Source organism: Cervus elaphus, chromosome 31 (genome assembly GCF_910594005.1).
Source record: "Cervus elaphus chromosome 31, mCerEla1.1, whole genome shotgun sequence".
Lineage (NCBI taxonomy): Eukaryota > Metazoa > Chordata > Mammalia > Artiodactyla > Cervidae > Cervus > Cervus elaphus.
In genome coordinates this window covers 22131821-22153696 of record NC_057845.1, presented here as the reverse complement: position 1 = coordinate 22153696, position 21876 = coordinate 22131821, and the positions used below count along the sequence as shown (strand labels likewise).

The following is a 21876-nucleotide window of genomic DNA, read 5'->3' as shown; positions in this document are numbered from 1 at the left end:
TTATTTTTGATAATATGTGTAAGCTATTTTGAAACCAGTGAAAGTTCTCTTGAACAAGATTGAGAAACTTGTTACAAGAAGTTAGAAAAAAGATAGTGGTATAAATAGAGAAGGAATTAATATGTGAGAATAACATTTCATATCTTTTAAGGTTCTGAGACTTGGGAGGAAAATGAAGTTAGGTAGAAAAAGGAAAAAAGATTTTGACTGAAGACAGGTGGTTAAAGTGAAAGAAACAGGAAATTGAGTAGACATGGTTCAGTGTTTTAGTTGAAAGGATGGAAAGATTTTAGAATGATAGCTGTGAACTCTTAATATAGATGGTAGACTTTGTGACATGAGACAACATATACAGGGAATAATTAGGATTATAAGGCTGTCATCAAAAAGATACCTTATTTGTTGTGTGAAAATTAGAAAATATTCTTTGAGCCACATGTTAACACCTGTTCAAGAATTTTGACAAGGAGTAGTGAAAATGTTATGGACAAAATGAAAGATTTGAATAGGTGCTCTTAGGGAGAAAGAAAGTTGATTTCAGAAAGTGTGTGTTCCATTTGTTAATTGAAAAAAAATTTGTGTGTGTGTGTATATATGTGTAGCTCTTGAAAAGTATGCACCAAGTACTTTTATATTTCCCTTGAAAGAAATGATAGATGGAGTTTCTGGTTTCATCTCATTGATTATCTTCCTGAACAAATTGCTTGTTGTTTTAATTTCTTTATTGATAAACTGAGCTATCCTTCTAACCAGAGTGCTAACTCATATTTAATAATAGAATAATTTGTATAGTATATTCATAAAGTTGGTTTGAGATTATTGAGAAAAAAAATTGTAAAATTATAGTGAGGTGATTGTACTATAATAGTATTAGTATCAAAGTGAGAAAATATAGCTTATGAGGTAAAAATAATTTTTTTCCATTTTACAAATTATATTTTTTTCAGATTTTTAAATACGACTGCCTTTATGAAATAGTCTTGATTCAGCGTTTAAATTTAGTCATGTCATAATAGTGTTACATGGTTTAAAACTGAGAAGTAAATGTCATGCATTCAGCACATTCTTTAAATTACTATGCTATAATTGCTGAGGAAAAATGAAATCTCTTGTTTATTTTTAATTCTTGGAACGAGTGGTTAAATAAGGGAAGGACAGAAAATAAATATATATGAATAAATATATTTAAATGCAGACCTCTTCTTGAATAAAAGTGTGAGTGCTAAAGGAGTGTGGAGTGTTGGAGTGATCAGAGTGTGAGGAAATTTTCAAGGGATTGTTCTCAATAAAAAACTCTTTTTGAGCATTTTCTTAATTTTATGTGAAATACCTTGTTACTTGAAAATTGACCATACTTGAACTTAATTCTTTCAAATAATGGCAAGGGTTTTTGTTTTTTCAATTTCTTCTCTCTTTTTTTTTTTTTCCAAGTGTAAAATCTGTTATAAACAGGGCTAAGGCATAAATAAACCTTGCTAACTTTTTGTCATCTGTTGGTTGTAGTGCTGACAAAACATTTATGTTTTGAAATAAAAGTCTCTAATGCTAAACACATAATGGTTCCTTGTTGTTATAAACTAGAATAAAACTTGTAACTAAAGGTCTCTTTTAGAAGAACTAAATACATGTTTTTTGGATGACTAGAAAAATTTAGTTTTCAAACTAATGTTCCATAGAAGTCACATTTGGGGTTGTAGGGCAATTTTCATATACCCAAGTACTTCAGAAAAGAAAGCAAATTATGTCATTTGAGAGGAGAACACATGTTTGTGGACATACTGTTTGTGAACTTTAATACTGAAGAAGTAATTACATTTTCAGTAGTTGGTAGGGCGATTACTGGCCTCAGTGTATTTTTACTTTTCATTTTTGAGAGAAAAGGTAACATTTCAAGGAAAGCTTGTACTCTGCATAAAGGAATTAAGAAGTATTGTTTTGATAACATTCCAAGCTATAAATAAATCCTGTTGGGGGGGTACTTTTTTGTAGTACTGTTAGCATATAGTTGAGGCACATTTAAAAATTACTTTTATCCCATTTAGACTGGATATTGTGAATTGTCAAATGAGTGCCTCCTGTCTCCAGCTTAAACGAGAAGTAAAATGATTGTGTTAGAAATTTTGCAATTAAAAATACAAAGGGGACTAGGAAACAGTGCAAGATACTGAGATATCATAGGTGTATTTAATAATCAGAGAAGAGATTGTGTGGTTTTTGTGTCATGGCAAACTCTGTCACAGACATGACCATACAAGGCTTTTGCCCAATTTGAAATCAGATAGTAATACTCTTTCTTTCTTGATCATTAAATTCTTTTGAACTTTTTTAAAACAGGGAAAAAACAGTATATGCCCACCAGAACAAGATGTGCTACAATTGTGCAATCAAAGTATGGATCAAAAGATAAGAGGGATTTGGGTAGGTAATTTTAACATAGAAAGTAATGCCACATATCGACTTAAGTTTTAGAGAAATTAATATAACACACTGGAGTGAGTGTTAAGTGGTAGACCCTTCACAAATTTAAAAGCATTGTATTTTTTTTTTAATTGCTGTATTTCTTTTTACAGAAGAACTTGAATTATTTGATAAGGATTGCACAGAAAGTGAGAAAGATGTTAAGTTCTGTCCTGGAACTCTAGTCTTGGTTGTATTGCTTCACTAGTCTAAAATTGATTTTTTTTTTTTTTTTTTTTTTTTTAGATTTAAAGCAAAAATTATAGACGGATTCCAGTCTAGTGCTCTCATCCCTGCTGAGGGTAAATCACTTATGTTGAGAAGTTTAGGATTTACTAATTGAACACTGATAATTTTTTCCATTCACCAAATTTGTTAAATAAGCAACTGCAGAAAGAAAAAAGTGAGATAGAAGTTAAATCTCTTTCTGTAGAGATTTCTAATGCATGATTCACCAAAAGTCAGTTAAGCCTAAAAATGAGATGCTACAGTGGTATGCAAATAACTTGTAGCTGATTAGATGCAGTTAGGCATACATTCTGTGTCAGACATACACTGTAGAATTGCTTGTATAACTTTATTTTCTGTAATTTTAGGACAAAATGATGGCTGTGGCATTTGCAGTTTTTGTTGACTAATACAGAATGATAATTTTTAGTTTTTTCCAAGTCAGAAAACATGATGAAATAGATGACAAACTCAGGATAGGGCTCCTTTATTACCCTTTTCTTACTTAACAGTGCTGCTGTTGTAAATTTAGCAGCAACTATTAAAAACAGAGCAACACCGTTTAGAACTGAGTTAATACAGTTGCCAGTAGTTACATGTGACAACTTAAATTTAACAACAATTTAAATAATCCCAAATCTCAGTTTTTCTGTTGCCATAGATACATTTAAAATGGGCAGTAGTCATCAACATGTAACTAGTGGCTACTGTATTGGGCTGTGTGGATAATAATACATTTCCACCATCACAGGAAGTTTTATTGGACATCACTGTTTTGGAGAATCTGTGTTTAGCAATGATAAGGTTGGAAAAGAATGGGAGAGTGCAGTGAGCAGCACAATTTCTATTATGTCTTCTTGCTTTTAAGTATTCTTTTAACATGACACCTTGTTATGCTATTTGTCCTTTATCTGGAAAAAGTGTTCGATGGATGAAGTATATATTCTCAAGTATTCTAGCTAGTGCCACTATGAAGATCACTGATTAATTTTATTTCTATTCCAGTCTAGATATTAACCTTTATTTGCTTAACAGATATTTATTGATTTCCTAATACAAATCAAGTACTCTTTTAGGCCATTAAAAAATATCAAGAAGTGTCTGCATTAACCTAGGGGGAAGACTGATGGTAAATAATAAATAAAAAATGTCTGGTGGTAAGTTTGTGAAGAACAGAGCAGGGTAGAAGGACAGAGGGTGACAGGGATGGGTTTGCAGTTCAGACACAGGCTGTGGTATTTTAGATGGAGGGTTGGACGGGGACTGTCTCATTTATACAGCTGCCCGAAGAAGTGAGGGGCGGAACCTCCAGGATGTCTGAGCGAAGTGTGACCCAGGCTGGGCCTTGAGGCAGGAGTGTTTTGGTGAATGGTGAGGACAACAACCATGGTTGAAGCAGAGTGAGGCTGAGAATGGTCTTTTCCTCATTTCCATTCACCTGCTTATAATCTCTTTCTTCATCTTTGCTTTTTTCTTTTAAGGGCATCCCCTTCCTTCTGGCGGCTCAGTGATTTTTTTTCCCCCTCCAGCTTTTCCTCATCTCTCAGAACCACCATGTAGTTTGCAGTTCTGTCAGTTTTTATGTGCACACTTTCCCCTTCAGTGTTTGTCTGTCAGTTTTTACGTGCCTACTTTTTCCTTCAGTTTTTCTGCCCTGGTACATATTCTTTTTACAACTCTTCTCAAACACTTGTCCAGCACTTTTAATTCTTACCTTCCCAAACAGTTCTTTCTATTCATATCACTTCTCTGCCTGGAAATCTTTGCTGATGGTAAGTATAAGCTTGGCTTATTAAAAAAAAAAAGAAAGAAAGAAAAGTGTTTCCCCTAGGATTAGCCTTATGTAGGTGAGGAAAATAATGAAAGAACTTTCTACCCACCTAAATCAAAATCTTACATTGTAGATGTAACTACAATCTTACATACATTGTAGTTCAATTAGATTATGGACTAAATTGACTCTTCTGAGCTAACTTGGACTCCTCATGTCATTTTATGTACCATTTTCATGAGAAAATGAATTATGAATGATAAATGATGTATACATTTGAAGTCTGTTGTTAAGTTGATGGCTTTCTGTATTTTGGAGTTAGCAGAGAAATGTTTGGTACTTGGTGTGTAAATTTTTAGAAGGATTTATTAAGGTGAATGTTATGTTTTGATGCATGTATTTCTGACTTTACAGGAAAAAAAATGTTTTATTTTGGGCAGTCTTGAAATGTTGGAGAGTACTGTTCATAGGTTTTTGTACTGTGATTTTTCTACAGTGTTACTCAGCTGACACTAACATGATTGTGCCCTTGAATTCCGTTCACATTTCTTCTAGTACTGATGGAAGGATTGGTTGAAAGGAACCTTAGTGTTTTACCAAGGTTGTACCTTGGCATTGGATGGAATTTTTTACAAAGGCTAAATTTTTGTAATTGACTTTTGCCAATTAGAAATTGTTTACTACTAAACAATTGAGCTATTTCAAATCCTAAAAGGTGATGCTGTGAAAGTGCTGCACTCAATATGCCAACAAATTTGGAAAACTCAGCAGTGGCCACAGGACTGGAAAAGGTCAGTTTTCATTCCAACCCCAGAGAAAGGCAATGCCAAAGAATGCTTAAACTACTGCACAATTGTACTCATCTCACATACTAGTAAAGTAATGCTCAAAATTCTCCAGGCCAGGCTTCAGTGAACCGTGAACTTCTAGATGTTCAAGCTGGTTTTAGAAAAGGCAGAGGAACCAGAGATCAAATTGCCAACATTCATTGGATCATCAAAAAGCAAGAGAGTCCCAGAAAAACATCTGTTTCTGCTTTATTGACTATGCCAAAAGCTCTGACTGTGTGGATCACAATAAACTGTGAAAAATTTTGAAGGAGATGGGAATACTAGACCACCTGACCTGCCTCTTGAGAAACCTGTATTCAGGTCAAGAAACAACAGTTAGAACTGGACATTGACCAACAGACTGATTCCAAATAGAAAAGGAGCACATCAAGGCTGTATATTATCACCTTGCTTATTTAACTTGCATGCAGTGTACATCATGAGAAATGCTGGCCTGGATGAAGCACAAGCTGGAATTAAGATTGCAGGAGAAATATCAATAACCTCAGATATGCAGATGACACCACCCTTATGGCAGAAAGTGAAGAAGAACTAAAGAGCCTCTTGATGAAAGTGAAAGAGGAGAGTGAAAAGTTGGCTTAAAGCTCAACATTCAGAAAACTAAGATCATGGCATCTGGTCCCATCACTTCATGGAAAATAGATGGGGAAACAGTGGCTGACTATTTTTGGGGGCTCCAAAATCAGTGCAGATGGTAACTGCAGCCATGAAATTAAAAGACACTTACTCCTTGGAAGGAAAGTTATGACCAACCTAGACAGCATATTAAAAAGCAGAGACATTACTTTGTCAACAAAGGTCCATCTAGTCAAGGGTATGGTTTTTCCAGTGGTCATATATGGGTGTGACAGTTGGACTATAAAGAAACCTGAGTGCTGAAGAATTGATGATTTTGAACTGTGGTGTTGGAGAAGACTCTTGAGAGTCCCTTGGACTGCAAGGAGATCCAACCAGTCCATCCTAAAGATGATCAGTCCTGAATGTTCATTGGAAGGATTGATGTTGAAGCTGAAATTCCAATACTTTGGCCACCTGATGCGAAGAACTGACTCATTTGGAAAGACCCTGATGCTGGGAAAGTTTGAAAGCGGGAGGAGAAGGGGATGACAGAAGATGAGATAGTTGGATGGCATCACTGACTGAATGGAGTGAGTTTGAGCAAACTCTGGGTGTTGATGATGGACATATGTATTTGATATGCATGTAGGTTATAATAATTCAGTATTGCTGTATGGCTGTATGGTTCTAAAATAACCTCTGGAAAGAAGAAGCTTTATGAGCATCATGGAGAAAATTATTGTAATTAAAGTGTAACTATACTTAACCTTCTACATTGCTTAAAGGAACAAATCTCAGAATTTCAATTAAGGGACGATAGTCTGGTCAGCCAGTCTTCCTAGCTTTAAAAACTATAATTACTTTTTTCTTCTGCACACACTTAATTCCTCTGATACCAGATATGTGAGGTTTTTTTTCCCTGTATACGACCAGTTCTGTGACATCAGCTGGGTGTTCTACAATTCTGACACCATTTACCTGGAGTTAGCATCAAACGCCACAGGCTAAATTCTCAGTCCCACAAAACTCCTACCTTAGACACCAGTCACAAGTAGTGGGTCCCCAGGGTTACCTATGTTCTGTTTGACTTGGCTTCAGATTAGTAGTTCTCGTAATCCCCTCAAGTTTGATAATTTGCTCTAATGGCTCACAACTCAGGTAAACACTTTTTATTAGTTTATTATATTAAAGGCTATGATAAAGGATGAACAGCCAGATGGAGAGGTGTATAGAGCACACTTGTATAGTCTGGAAAAGTCCCAAGCCAGAAGTTTCTGCCTTGTGGAGTTAAGATGTACCACCCTCCCAGCGTATGGATATGTTCATCAACCTGGAAGCTCTCCAGACCTTGTACTTGGGAATTTTTATGGCAGTTTCATCAGGCAGGCTTGATTGTTTGTTAATTGTCCCTCATATATATCTCTCTAGAGGATGGGACATGGGGCTCCAAGTTGCAAGCTTCTCATCATGACTTAGTCTTTCTGGCCCATCCTGAAGTCAGTCTGGAGCCCACCAAGAGTCATCTCTTTAGAAGAAAAGATGCTCCTGTCACCTAGAAAATGCCAAGTGATACAGGAGCTGTTTGTCAGGAACTGGGTCAGAGACCAAGTATTAGAACAAAAGATGCTCCTAGGATCTTACCTTGCTCTTTGAATTGACTTGTTAATCCATGCATCATTTAGTAACACAAGGCATTGGTAATTTGGAAAGAATTTCCTTCCAAATGTTTGAAGAACATCTACATTACAAAACAAATAGAAATTGTTAATATCACTTGATTTCACCAGAAAAGCCTTTAAAGTATTGGGAAGATATCACTCATAGTGATAGAAACAAGTTTTCTGAAGTTGCAACTTCTGCTTGAAAATTCCATAGTTACCATTGGCAGCAAATAGTCTCATTTGTTTTTCAAGTGACAGGCTCCCCTTTTTTTGAGAAAATGTCTGTCAAATACTGATGTCTGATTAATCATAGTTTGTAGTTTATCAGTTGTAATATCAAGTAAAAATAGTGCTCCATGAAAAAATTCATTGAGTTCAACTTGCAGCTCAAGCAATGCACTAGTGCTTTTTTCTTTAGCAACAGCATACTTTGCATATGTAACAGAACTACTGTGCATATGTCCAGTTTTGTCACATAGAAGTAAAAGACCATGTAAAACAGTGTTTGAGATTTCATAAAATTAATTTTCTCTTATTAAGGATTTAAGAGAGATTGGCTTTTTTTTTGAATTATGAATGTGTATAGTTGTAATATAATGAATTGCTTATATAACTTGATGCTGCTACCTTGATTTGTGCTAAGACACAGTGGTTTAATGCCCTGTTGTTTTGCATAATAACTGTAAATGTGACCATAGCAGGAAAGACAGATAACATCATAACATTTTTTATGAGAGCATTTTTTACTTAAGGAACCCCTTCCGTGATAGAGTCACTGGGGATCCCCGAGAATCCATGGATTACACTTGGGTACTGCTAGAATGGAGGGGAGACCACTGGATTTAATAATTTGAGGACTTAAATTTGAAGTCTGTCTACCTTTCTTTTACTCTTATGATATTAGATTTCATTTCTTGCAACTTCAGTTATTTTGTTTATGAAATAGGGTTAAAAGCATCTTGCCTTACTTTTTGCTTTTGTGTTTCTCGAGTTACGATTGCTGAATTATGAAAAGCTCGAAATATAACTTGTTGCTATTTCTAAGTGAGTTTCTGCTCTAGTCAGCTTAGTTTACTTGTCAGTTGTGAAACAGTAAACACTTTAGATAGTTTCAAAGAAGAAATTTAATACAGGGGACTAGATTGTTTAAAAAAAAAAATCGGTGGGAGCACTGGAAGAAGGATCTCTAGCTCAGCTTTCTGAAATGACTCCCAGATTCTTGCAGGACTGGCCAGCCAGCGAAGCTACTCCATCTGCCACAGTCAGGGAGACAGTGGATCAGGAGACTGCCTGTGGGACAGTTGAGAACAGAGCTTTATAGCTGTTGCCCACGGAGAACCATCCAGGATCAGGTAACTGGACTAAGCTGTGCCTGGACACTGGAGCACAGAGTCTGGTTACTGCCTCTGCTGTCTCTCTTGACATCCTGAAGCTGGAAGCTGGAGTGCTACTGTGGAGCAGCTCACATCTGTTCAGTCATGCTGGGAAAAAAACAGCCAAAAGCAGCAGGAGAGTGCCTTCCTCCTCATAGCTGCCTTTCACATCTCATGCTATAGTATATGTGATTGGTGGAACCCAAATTTTATCCAAAACCGTAACTACAAGTGAATCAGGAAAATAGGCTGGTTTGTTTTAATCTTTTCGGCTTCTGTCATTGAAGAACGCATACTAGGAACATGAGATGGTGGAATCTGAGGGGCTAATTGATCAAGTCCTCCAAACCTGTTTGCTTCTTTGTGATTTTCAAGTTATTTTTTTTACTTTATTGTTCTCTCTTTAGTCACCCAAGTTTTAGTCATTTTTAATGACCATGATCTCATTTTTATGAGGCCATTTCATACCTCTCTAGTTTAGCTTCCTTAATCAATATTCAGCTGGACTGAATGATGACGCACACTGGTGACTCCATCCATCTACAGCTACCAGACATAGCCTGCTGACAGGTGTATCACTGCAGTGGTTCTGTAACTGTTCCACGTTTTACTTGGTTGAATTTTTTTAGACCTGCCTGCAATGCTGGAGATCTGGGTTTGATCTCTAGGTTGGGAAGATCCCCTAGAGAAGGGAACAGCTACCCACTCCAGTATTCTGGCCTGGAGAATTCCATGGACTGTATAGTTCATGGGGTCGTGAAGAATTGGGACGCGACTGAGCAACTTTCACTTTATTGCACTTTTGTAAGGTTTGATTGTACTGTCTAAAGAATTAAAAAAATCTTCTATGGCCAACTGTTATTTCTAATATTTTTAGTATTCTTACAAGCTACTGTTTGGAGGAAAAAGTGTATATAACAATAGAAGTACACTTTTGAATCTATTGATGTATTTTATTTATTACTAAGTGTGAAAAATTTTTTTAAATAGTTACATATAATCCTTAACTAGATGGGCTTCCCTTGTGGCTCAGCTCGTAAAGAATCCGCCTGCAATGCAGGAGACCTGGGTTCGATCCCTGGGTTGGGAAAATCCTCTGGAGAAGGGAAGGGCTACCCACTCCAGTATTCTGGCCTGGAGAATTCCGTGGACTGTATAGTCCATGGGGTCACAAAGAGTCGGACACGACTGAGTGACTTTGACTTTCACTTTGGGCTTTCCTGATAGCTCAATTGGTAAAGCATCTGCCTGCAATTCAGGAGACCCTGGTTTGATTCCTGGGTCGGGGAAATCGGCTGGAGAAGGGAAAGGCTACCCACTCCATTACTCTTGGGCTTCCCTTGTGGCTCAGCTGGTAAAGAATCTGCCTGCAATGCAGGAGACCTGGGTTTGATCTCTGAGTTGGGAAGATCCCCTGGGGAAGGGAAAGGCTACCCACTCCAGTATTCTGGCCTGGAGAATTCCATGGACTCTGTAGTCCATAGGGTCACAAAGAATCAGAAACGACTGAGGGACTTTCACTTCACTTTCAGATGGTAGAATGCAGACACCTTATGTCCCATTCCTTACTCCTTTTTCTTGTTTCACTCTTGTAATACTCGGATTACAAAGGAAAGAAATAATTTAACATGTCTCAAATACAAATAAACAAAATGAATAAAAAGCTTGTCTAAAATACTAAGCAGCATAATCCCAGCGATGCAAAGATAAGGTAGTGACAGCTATACTTCTTTCTCTTTCTCATCCTTTTATTTTGTAATCTCCTACTTAGCAACATGTTATGGTTTGCCATTGTTTAAATGATAATAGAGGTATAATTGATCTCTTTTGGGTTAAGGAAATAGATCAATAGATGTTGGGAAATTGGATTACAAAGCAGTTTTTCTGAATGTGGTAATAGTTATAGACTTTATTCTTTTGAGAAAGAATACTTACAGCATCAAGACTATTTTATTCTCACTGAAGAAAACATTTCATTTAGTGTATATTTTATTTTTATGAAATGAAAACTTTTTATAATTAAAAAACATAGAACAGAAATTAGAAAATGAGGGATCCTTATACTTTCTTTTCCCCCTAATCCTCCTTCTCAAAATTAACCTTTGTTGACAGCTTCATACATTCTTTCAGACTTTAAAAGTGTATGTAAGTATCTGTTGTCAGTTGGGCTTCCCTGGTGGCCCAGCAGTAAAGTGTCCATCTGCAGTGCAAGAGACCTGGGTTCGATCCTTTGGTCAGGAAGATCCCCTGGAGGAGGTCATGTCAACCGACTCCAGTATTTTTACGTGAAATCCCATGAACAGTGGAGCCTGGTGGGCCACGGTCCATATGGTTGCAAAAGAATTGAATATGACTTAGTGACTAAACAACATGGCCAGTTAGTTTCTGGAACATAACTTTGAGAGCTCATTTAATTATCATACTTTGATAAATGTCTAGGTTGTATGGACTAACTGAAACGTGTATATGTGGGTTAACTTCGGAAAGCATAAATTTAAATGTTTAATTGTTGCTTTCAATTTTTGTTATTATAGAATCTGTTTTTAGCAGTCTTTCTGCTTATTAGCTTTTAATCAGAGACTTCATAGTACTGTGTCTTCTCTAATGAAAAATATCTATGCTCTTGATTTTATAGGGAAGAACATTAAATTTCAAAGTATAACCAATTTAAAATGTGTTTGCATTCTCTTTGGGGAGGTTCCCGTACAGAATTAAGTTGGTGCTGGGTTTGATTTGAAAGGGTATATTGGTTATAAAATCTACATTAGGAGTTACCTTTCATTTTGTTTGACTTAATTTTGAGAAACATAGTTTTGCTTTTCAGATGTGATTGATCTTACTGGAGATGATAAAGATGATCTTCAGAGAGCAATTGCCTTGAGTTTGGCGGAATCAAACAGGGCATTCAGGGAGACTGGAATAACTGATGAGGAGCAAGCCATTAGCAGGTAAAAATGCAATTTGTATAGATATAAGTACTGTTTACAATAGAAATAATAATTAACTTCAACTTGAAGAGGCACAAAGATATACTTTATTATTCTAAATAAACTATTAGTAACCTTCAGTATTGTTGTTATATTTTATATAACCAGAATGTTCATATTTTGGATCTAATTGCATGTGAATCTTAGATTTAGATTTGGAGTGGCATTTTGAGGCATAAAGTTTAAGTGTATGTTTTAATATTACTTTGATTTTTTTTCTTCCCTAACTCCTTTTGGATCCATTGTCCAATTCATCTTACAGTCATTTATAGCAGGGATCAGCTGACTTTATCTGTAACATGCCAGTTGTAAATATTTTAGGCTTTGTTGGCCATCTGGTTTCTGTTGCAGTTACTCAACTCTAGCGTTATAGTGTAAAATAAAGGCAGCCACTGATAATACATAAGTTAATGAGTACAGTTGTGTTCCAGTAAATCTTGATTTACAAAAACATAGCCAGCCAGCTGGATTTCGCCCATGAGCCATAGTTTGCCTACTTCTGATCTTTAATATGATAGTATATTCATAGGTTTTTTTTTTTTTTAAAGAAATGAGCAAGATTCCAAGAAGTGTGATAGAAGGCATCTTTTGATTTAATTACCAAAGCTGTTTAGTTTGAAACAGTTTGATCCACCAAAGGATTAAATAAGTTTGGTTTAAAAAAAAAAAAACTTTAAATTATAACAGACTATAATCATCTACACAACTCTTTGGAGCCAGGGGCAATTTAATCTTACTGTGGAAGAAATTTATCTTTGAAGAGGTTAAATGATTTTCCAAAGGCACACAACTAAGATGAGTCTTACAACTCCAGTGTTCTTTTCCCTGTTAACAGAGGTGTTTGGTAGCAGAATGTACCAGCTTTCTCAGATAATTTCCCTTGACACAGTATTTAATAGTGTGTTTCTAAGTAATCTGAAATTACTATATGAGAGGAGATGTCTCAAAATGCTATGTTTATTAGCAAAGGCACATAATTTATCATAGTAATACCTTTTCATGTCTCTAAATGTTACTTTGGAAACTGATTTGTAAGATATTAAGATGGTAAGAATTAATTAAAATTCATATTCTTCTTTAATGGTAGCTAATATCATTTAATGGCAGTAATTTTAAATGAAAACCAAAAGTGCATATCTATTTCCAGTCATTTTATTTAGGCTGATTTTTTGAAGGATTTGGAGAAATTATAAAGTTAAGTTTTGTCTTATAAACATGAATTGGAATTGATATAATTGTCTTGAATAACTATAAAATTTGATAATACTTAAACTTTGTAAGAAATATTTTAAACATGAAATACATCAGTTGAAATTCATATTTAAAGGGAATGAGGATCTATTATGTGAAAAAGAAATAAAAATGTAATGTACAAATTTGGCCTTGGAGTACGGAATGAAGCAGGGCAAAGGCTAAGAGAGTTTTGCCAAGAGAATGCACTGGTCATAGCAAACACCCTCTTCCAACAACACAAGAGAAGACTCTACACATGGATATCACCAGATGGTTGACACCGAAATCAGATTGATTATATTCTTTGCAGCCAAAGATGGAGAAGTTCTATACAGTCAGCAAAAACAAGACTGGGAGCTGACTGTGGCTCAGATCATGAACTCCTTATTGCCAAATTCAGACTTAAACTGAAGAAACTAGGGAAAACCACTAGACCATTCAGGTTGACCTAAATCAAATCCCTTATGACTATACAGTGGAAGTGAGAAATAGATTTAAGGGACTAGATCTGATAGACAGAGAGCCTGATGAACTGTGGACGGAGGTTTGTGACATTGTACAGGAGACAGGGATCAAGACCATCCCCATGGAAAAGAAATGCAAAAAGGCAAAATGGTTGTCTGAGAAGGGCTAACAAATAGCTGTGGAAAGAAGAGAAGCGAAAACCAAAGGAGAAAAGGAAAGATATTCCCATTTGAATGCAGAGTTCCAAAGAATAGCCAGGAGAGATAAGAAAGCCTTCCTTAGCGATCAATGCAAAGAAATAGAGGAAAACAACAGAATGGGAAAGACTAGAGATCTCGTCAAGAAAATTAGAGATACCAAGGGAACATTTCACGCAAAGATGGGTTCGATAAAAGACAGAAACGGTATGGACATAACAGAAGCAGAAGATATTAAGAAGAGGTGGCAAGAATACACAGAAGAACTGTACAAAAAAGATCTTCACGAGCCAGATAATCACAATGGTGTGATCACTCACCTAGAGCCAGACATCCTGGAATGTGAAGTCAGGTAGGCCTTAGAAAGCATCACTACCAGCAAAGCTAGTGGAGGTGATGGAATTCCAGTTAAGCTATTTCAAATCCTGAAAGATGATGCTGTGAAAGTGCTGCACTCATTATGCCAGCAAATTTGGAAAACTCAGCAGTGGTCACAGGACTGGAAAAGGTCAGTTTTCATTCCAATCCCAACGAAAGAAAGGCAATCCCAAAGAATGCTCAAACTACTGCACAATTGCACTCATCTCACACACTAGTAAAGTAATGCTCAAAATTCTCCAAGCCAGGGTTCAGCAATTCATGAACCATGAACTTCCAGATGTTCAACTGGTTTTAGAAAAGGCAGAGGACCCAGAGATCAAATTACCAACATCCACAGGATCATAGAAAAAGCAAGAGAATTCCAGAAAAACATCTATTTCTGCTTTATTGACTGCGCCAAAGCCTTCGACTGTGTGGAGCACAATAAACTGTGGGAAATCCTGAGAGATGGGAATACCAGACCACCTGACCTGCCTCTTGAGAAACCTGTATGCAGGTCAAGAAGCAACAGTTAGAACTGGACATGGAACAACAGACTGGTTCCAGATCAGAAAAGGAGTACATCAAGGCTATATATTGTCACGTTGCTTAGTTAACTTATATGCAGAGTACATCATGAGACATGCTGGGCTGGAGGAAGCACAAACTGGAATCAAGATTGCTGGGAGAAATAATCAATAACCTCAGATATGCAAATGACACCACCCTTATGGCAGAAAGTGAAGATGAACTAAAAAGCCTTTTGATGAAAGTGAAAGAGGAGTGTGAAAAGTTGGCTTAAAGCTCAACATTCAGAAAACTAAGATCATGGCATCTGGTCCCATCACTTCATGGAAAATAGATGGGGAGACAGTGGAAACAGTGTCAGACTTTTATATTTTTGGGCTCCAAATCAGTGCAGATGGTAACTGCAGCCATGATATTAAAAGACGCTTACTCCTTGGATGGAAAGTTATGACCAACCTAGACAGCATATTAAAAAGCAGAGACATTAGTTTGCCAACAAAGATCTGTCTAGTCAAGGCTATGGTTTTTCCAGTGGTCATGTATGGATGTGAGAGTTGGACTGTGAGGAAAGCTGAGTGCTGTGAAATTGATGCTTTTGAACAGTGATGTTGGAGAAGACTCTTGAGAGTCCCTTGGACTGCAAGGAGATCCAACCAATCCATCCTAAAAGAAATCAGTCCTGGGTGTTCATTGGAAGGACTGATGCTGAAGCTGAAACTCCATCACTTTGGCCACCTCATGCGAAGAGTTGACTCATTGGAAAAGACCCTGATGTTTGGAAGGATTGGGGGCAGGAGGAGAAGGGGACGACAGAGGATGAGATGGCTGGATGGCATCACCGACTCGATGGGCATGAGTCTGAGTAAACTCCAGGAGTTGGTGATGGACAGGGAGGCCTGGTGTGCTGCGATTCATAGGGTTGCAGAGTCGGACATGACTGAGCGACTGAACTGAACTGAACTGATGGCTTCCCAGGTGGCACTAGTGGTAAAGAACCTGCTTGCCAATGCAGGAGACATAAGAGACTTGAGTTCGATCCCTGGATCGGGAAGATTCCCTAGCTGAGAGTATAGTAACCCACTCCAGTATTGTTGCGTGGAGAATCCCATGCACAGAGAAGCCTGGCAAGGATGCAGTCCATGGGATTTCAAGGAGTCAGACACCACTGAAGCAATTTAGCACGCTTATATGGTTTTTAATCTTTCAATTTGTTAATGTGGTGTATTACATTGATTGATTTGCAGATATTAAAGAATCCTTGCATTCCTGGAATAAGGCCCACTTGGTCATGGTGTATGATTTTTTTAATATGTTGTTGGATTCTGTTTGCTAGTATTTTGTTAAGGATTTTTGCATCTGTGTTCATCAGTGATATTGGCCTGTAGTTTTCTTTTTCTGTGGCATCTTTGTCTGGTTTTGGAATTAGGGTGATGGTGGCCTCATAGAATGAGTTTGGAAGTTTACCTTCTTCTGCAATTTTCTGGAAGAGTTGAGTAAGATAGGTGTTAGCTCTTCTCTAAATTTTTGGTAGAATTCAGCTGTGAAGCCATCTGGTCCTGGGCTTGTTTGCTGGAAGATTTCTGATTACAGTTTCGATTTCCTTGCTTGTGATGGCTCTGTTAACATCTTCTATTTCTTCCTGGTTCAGTTTTGGAAAGTTATACTTTTCTAAGAAGTTGTCCATTTCTTCCAAGTTGTCCATTTTATTGGCATAGAGCTGCTGGTAGTAGTCTCTTATGATCCTTTGTATTTCAGTGTTGTCTGTTGTGATCTCTCCATTTTCATTTCTAATTTTTTTAAATTTGGTTCTTCTCTCTTTGTTTCTTAATGAGTCTTCCTAATGGTTTGTCAATTTTGTTTATTCAAAAAACCAGCTTTTAGCTTTGTTGACTTTTGCTATGGTCTCTTTAGTTTCTTTTGCATTTATTTCTGCCCTAATTTTTAAGATTTCTTTCCTTCTACTAACCCTGGAGTTCTTCATTTCTTCCTTCTTTAGTTGCTTTAGGTGTAGAGTTAGGTTATTTATTTGACTTTTTTCTTGTTTCTTGATGTGAGCCTGTAATGCTATGAACCTTCCCCTTAGCACTGCTTTTACAGTGTCCCATAGGTTTTGGGTTGTTGTGTTTTCATTTTCATTCATTTCTATGCATATTTTGATTTCTTTTTTGATTTCTTCTATGATTTGTTGGTTATTCAGAAGCGTGTTATTTAGCCTCCATATGTTTGAATTTTTAACAATTTTTTTCTTGTAATTGAGATCTAATCTTACTGCACTGTGGTCAGAAAAGATGACTGGAATGATTTCAATTTTTTTGAATTTACCAAGACTAGATTTATGGCCCAGGATGTGATCTATTCTGGAGAAGGTTCCGTGTGCACTTGAGAAAAAGGTGAAGTTGATTGTTTTGGGGTGAAACATCCTATAGATGTCAATTAGGTCTAGCTGCTCCATTGTGTCATTTAAGGTTTGTGTTTCCTTGTTAATTTTCTGTTTAGTTGATCTATCCATAGTTGTGAGTGGGGTATTAAAGTCTCCCACTATTATTGTGTTACTATTAATTTCCTCTTTCATACTCGTTAGCGTTTGCCGTACATATTGCAGTGCTCCTATGTTGGGTGTATATATATTTATAATTGTTATTATCTTCTTCTTGGATTGATTCTTTGATCATTATGTAGTTTCCTTCTTTGTCTCTTTTCACATCCTTTATTTGAAAGTCTATTTTATCTGATATGAGTATTGCCACTCCTGCTTTCTTTTGGTCTCCATTTGCCTGAAATATTTTTTTCCAGCCCTTCACTTTTAGTCTGTATGTGTCTCTTGTTTTGAGGTGGGTCTCTTGTAGACAGCATATATAGGGGTCTTGTTTTTGTATCCATTCAGCCAATCTTTGTCTTTTGGTTGGGGCATTCAACCCATTTACATTTAAGGTAATTATTGATAGGTGTGGTCCCGTTGCCATTTACTTTGTTGTTTTGGGTTCACGTTTATACAACCTTTCTGTGTTTCCTGTCTAGAGAAGATCCTTTAGCATTTGTTGAAGAGCTGGTTTGGTGGTGCTGAATTCTCTCAGCTTTTGCTTGTCTGTAAAGCTTTTGAATTCTCCTTCATATCTGAATGAGATCCTTGCTGGATACAGTAATCTAGGTTGTAGGTTATTCTCTTTCATTACTTTCAGTACGTCCTGCCATTCCCTTCTGGCCTGGAGGGTTTCTATTGATAGATCAGCTGTTATCCTTATGGGGATCCCTTTGTGTGTTATTTGTTGTTTCTCCCTTGTTGCTTTTAATATTTGTTCTTTGTGTTTGATCTTTGTTAATTTGATTAATATGTGCCTTGGGGTGTTTTGCCTTGGGTTTATCCTGTTTGGGACTCTCTGGGTTTCTTGGACTTGGGTGGCTATTTCCTTCCCCATTTTAGGGAAGTTTTCAGCTATTATCTCCTCGAGTATATTTTCATGGCCTTTCTTTTTGTCTTCTTCTTCTTCTGGGACTCCTATGACTCGAATGTTGGGGCATTTCACATTGTCCCAGAGGTCCCTGAGGTTGTCCTCATTTCTTTTGATTCTTTTTTCTTTTCTCCTCTCTGCTTCATTTATTTCCACCATTTAATCTTCTGCCTCACTTATCCTATCTTCTGTCTCTGTTGTTCTACTCTTGGTTCCCTCCAGGGTGTTTTTGATCTCATTCATTGCATTATTCATTTTTAATTGACTCTTTTTTATTTCTTCTAGGTCTTTATTAAAGATTTCTTGCATCTTCTCAATCTTTGTCTCCAGGCTATTTATCTGTAACTCCATTTTGTTTTCAAGATTTTGGATCATTTTTATTATCTTTATTCTAAATTTTTTTTCAGGTAGTTTCCCTATCTCTTCCTCTTTTGTTTGACTTGGTGGGCATTTTTCATGTTCCTTTACCTGTTGGGTATTTCTCTGCCTTTTCATCTTGTTTAGATTGCTGTGTCTGGAGTGGGCTTTCTGTATTCTGGAGGTCTGTAGTTCCTTTTTATTGTGGAGGTTTAACCCAGTGGGTGGGGTTTGACAATTGGCTTGTCAAGGTTTCCTGGTTAGGGAAGCTTGCTTCGGTGTTCTGGTGCGTGGAACTAGAATTCTTCTCTGTAGAGTGCAATGGAGTGTCCAGTAGTGAGTTTTGAGATGGGTCTATGTGTTAGGTGTGACCTTGGGCAGCCTGTATGTTGATGTTCAGGGCTATGTTCCTGTGTTGCTGGAGAATTTGTGAGGTATGTCTTGGTCTAAAACTTACTGGCTCTTGGGTGGTGGTTGGTTTCAGTGTAGGTATGGAGTCTTTGGTTCTCTTATTACTTAATGTTCCATGTAATCAGGAGTTTTCTGGTGTTCTCAGGTTTTGGGCTTAAGTCTCCTGACTCTGGATTTCAGTTTTATTCTTCCAGTAGTCTCAAGACTTCTCCAACTATGCAGCACTGGTAATAAAACTTATAGGTTAATGGTGGAAAACTTCTCCCCCGTGAGGGACACCCAGAGAGGTTCACAGAGTTACATAAAGAAGAGGAGAGGGAGGAGGGAGATAGAAATGAGGAGGAGGAGAAAAAGGGGGACTCAAGAGGAGAGAGACAGATCTATACAGTCGTCTGTTCCCAGAGTGTTCTCCGTAGCCCAGACACCCACACAGATTCACAGAATGGATTGGGAAGAGAAGGGGAAAGGAGGAAATAGAGGTGTTCTGAGGTAGAAAACGGAGAGTTAACATTGGGAGAGAGTAAACAACACACTCCTGAATAGAAATGGGAACTGAATATTGGATTCTTAAATGTCCACAATTTATATCATATACTGAAAAACAAAGATTAAAAATCTAGAGTAGAGGTTAGACTCTTAAAAATACAATATTAAAAACCAAAACACAAAAAATTTTAAGAAATATATATGAACCTCGGTTTAAAAATAGGGCTTCTCTTTTTTTTTTGCAAGGTTATAGTGTAATGAAAATGAAAATTAAGGAGTAGTAGAGGAGTAATAGAGGACTTTAAAAGGAAATAAGAGAAAAAGAAAAATAGAAAAATAAGAGAAAAAGGAAAAAAAAAAACAAGAAAAAAAATTTTTTTTAATTAGAAAGTAAAAATATATCTAGGAATTTCTCTGCAGCTGTTGCAGTCAGTGTGGGTTCGGCTCAGTTTCAGATAGCTCCTCGTTCCAGCTAACACTTCTCGATATCTACAGGCCCCTTCCGGTGTAGTCTGTGTTACCTACAGGGATTTTAATCTGTTGCACCGGTCCTTTCTGAAGCGGTTCCCCTGTTTATTTGGCTTCTGTTTGCCGGTCTCTTCAGTGCCTAATTTCCACCCTGACACAGGCGGGCGGAGGTCTTCTCTTATTCAGGTTGCTAGTTCCGTCGCGCTGCAGGGAGGTGCTGGCGCTGCTTTCCAGTCTACGCTGCTCAGGCTCCCGGCTGCTCTCTATGGAGCGTGCCCTGCGCTGCGCGCAGTTCCAGCCCTCAGGTGTTCCACAAAAGCGCGGACTCGGCTGCGCCTGCGTTTTGTGCCTTCCCCGTCCGAGCGGCTCAGGCAGCCAGGAGCTTGACAGGGCGCACTCTCCCTGGGTGCGGCGCGCCTTCTCCCCTCCGCGGTCCCAGCCTCAGTTTCCGCCCTCGCTGGTCGGGTGCGTGGGTCTTCTCCCCTCCGCGTCCCCAGCCCCAGTCCCCGCCCTGCCCCTTTCCCCTCCCCCCTGCCTCCTGCCTCTGGCGGGGCTGGGCCGTCCGCAGCCTGCGAGCTCTTCTCTGGACTTGCTCAGACCCTTTGCTCTGCGAACGGCCGGCAGTGTGTTCCGGGCGGTTAATTTTCTCTCTCTCTTTTTCTATCCCACAGTTCAAGTTGGTAACTCACAAAAGCTCCCTCTGATTGCCCTCAGGGCACTCAGGCCCGGTCCTTACCCTAAGCAATGCCGCCCTCTCCTCTCCGTTCCGCCCCCACTTGCTGGTGGCGGATGCGGGCGTCTGGGGTACTTTTCTGCTGGGAGTTGCTTTTAGGCACGTAATCTGTTGGTTTAATTTATTCTTCCCCTCCCAGTTAGGTTGCCCTCCGAGATTCAAAAACTTCCCCCAGACCCACCAATGCGAGGGTTTCCCCGGTGTTTGGAAACTTCCTCTATTAAGACTCTCTTCCCGGGACGGATCTCTGTCCTTAGCTCTTTTGTCTCTCTTTTTATCTTTTATATTTTGTCCTACCTCCTTTTGAAGACAATGGGCTGCTTTTCTGGGCGCCTGATGACCTCAGCTAGCGATCAGAAGTTGTTTTGTGAAGTTTGCTCTGCGTTCAGTTGTTCTTTAGATGAATTTGTAGGGGAGAAAGTGGTCTCCCTGTCCTATTCCTCCGCCATCTTGGCTCCTCCCGATATGTGTAGATTTTATAATATCAGGTAACAGAAAATGTTAAATGCAACCTGCAATAAATAAGCATATTTATAAATCACATTGTATTAGAAATAAGGGAAGATGAGCATTCTAGTTAGACATTTGACAACTACAGTATTCTAGTGAATTTTTTAAGACTTAAGGCTCTAAATTCAAAGGGTAAAAGATATTTAAGCATTTTTTTAAAGTATTTTTAAAAGTGAATTTAGCTATTTGATGACAAAATCTTACTAAATAAAATCCCAGAGTCATTTATTATGATTTATTATGATTGTATTTCAGTATATATACTTTAATATGAATTCACACATTTTGAATACTGTGTTACTGTGTATAACTAGATATGCTAAAACCTGTCTTTTTACATCATAGAGTCGTCTGTTTCAGCAACCATAAATTTCATGGTAAAGTTTAAGTTTAACATTTTAAAAGTGTACTTCTTAATATAATTGCTTTTTAACATCAGGATTGGATATATTTATTACTGTTCAGACAGGGAACAAGTATGGATAGCTGAAATTTGTTAGTAAATTGCATGTGGCTAGCTTATGCTAGGCATCTTTGTTGTGAAAATGGTTGCTTGGTGAAATGACTTTGAGTAAGTTGGGTAGAAAATAGGGCTAGGTTCTAGTTAAAATTGTTACAAACAGCATGCCTTCAACTGTGTCAGGAAATATGGTAGATTAAAACAAATTTTCTAGCATAAGCAACCAAAATGTGTTGTTTCTATTGGATATAAAATATTTTAAGATCTCTTGACAGTATTATAGGGTTGTTTAGATAGTAAGGGCTGTAATCAGATTAAGTCAAAGTGAAAGAA

The 21876-nt window shown here is 37.6% G+C and overlaps 1 protein-coding gene across 5 annotated transcripts in view; it reads left to right on the top strand.

Moving 5' to 3' along the window:
* USP25 (ubiquitin specific peptidase 25) overlaps window positions 1-21876 on the top strand; it is a 158862-nt gene that overhangs the window by 31355 nt on the left and 105631 nt on the right. For 4 of the 5 annotated variants that reach the window (XM_043893206.1, XM_043893204.1, XM_043893203.1 and 1 more), the window contains exon 4: window positions 11724-11847. In XM_043893206.1, the coding sequence (XP_043749141.1) occupies window positions 11724-11847 (124 nt within the window). Of the gene's footprint in view, window positions 1-11710; window positions 11848-21876 lie in introns of all 5 variants that reach the window. The other variant, XM_043893205.1, reaches the window with a different exon arrangement.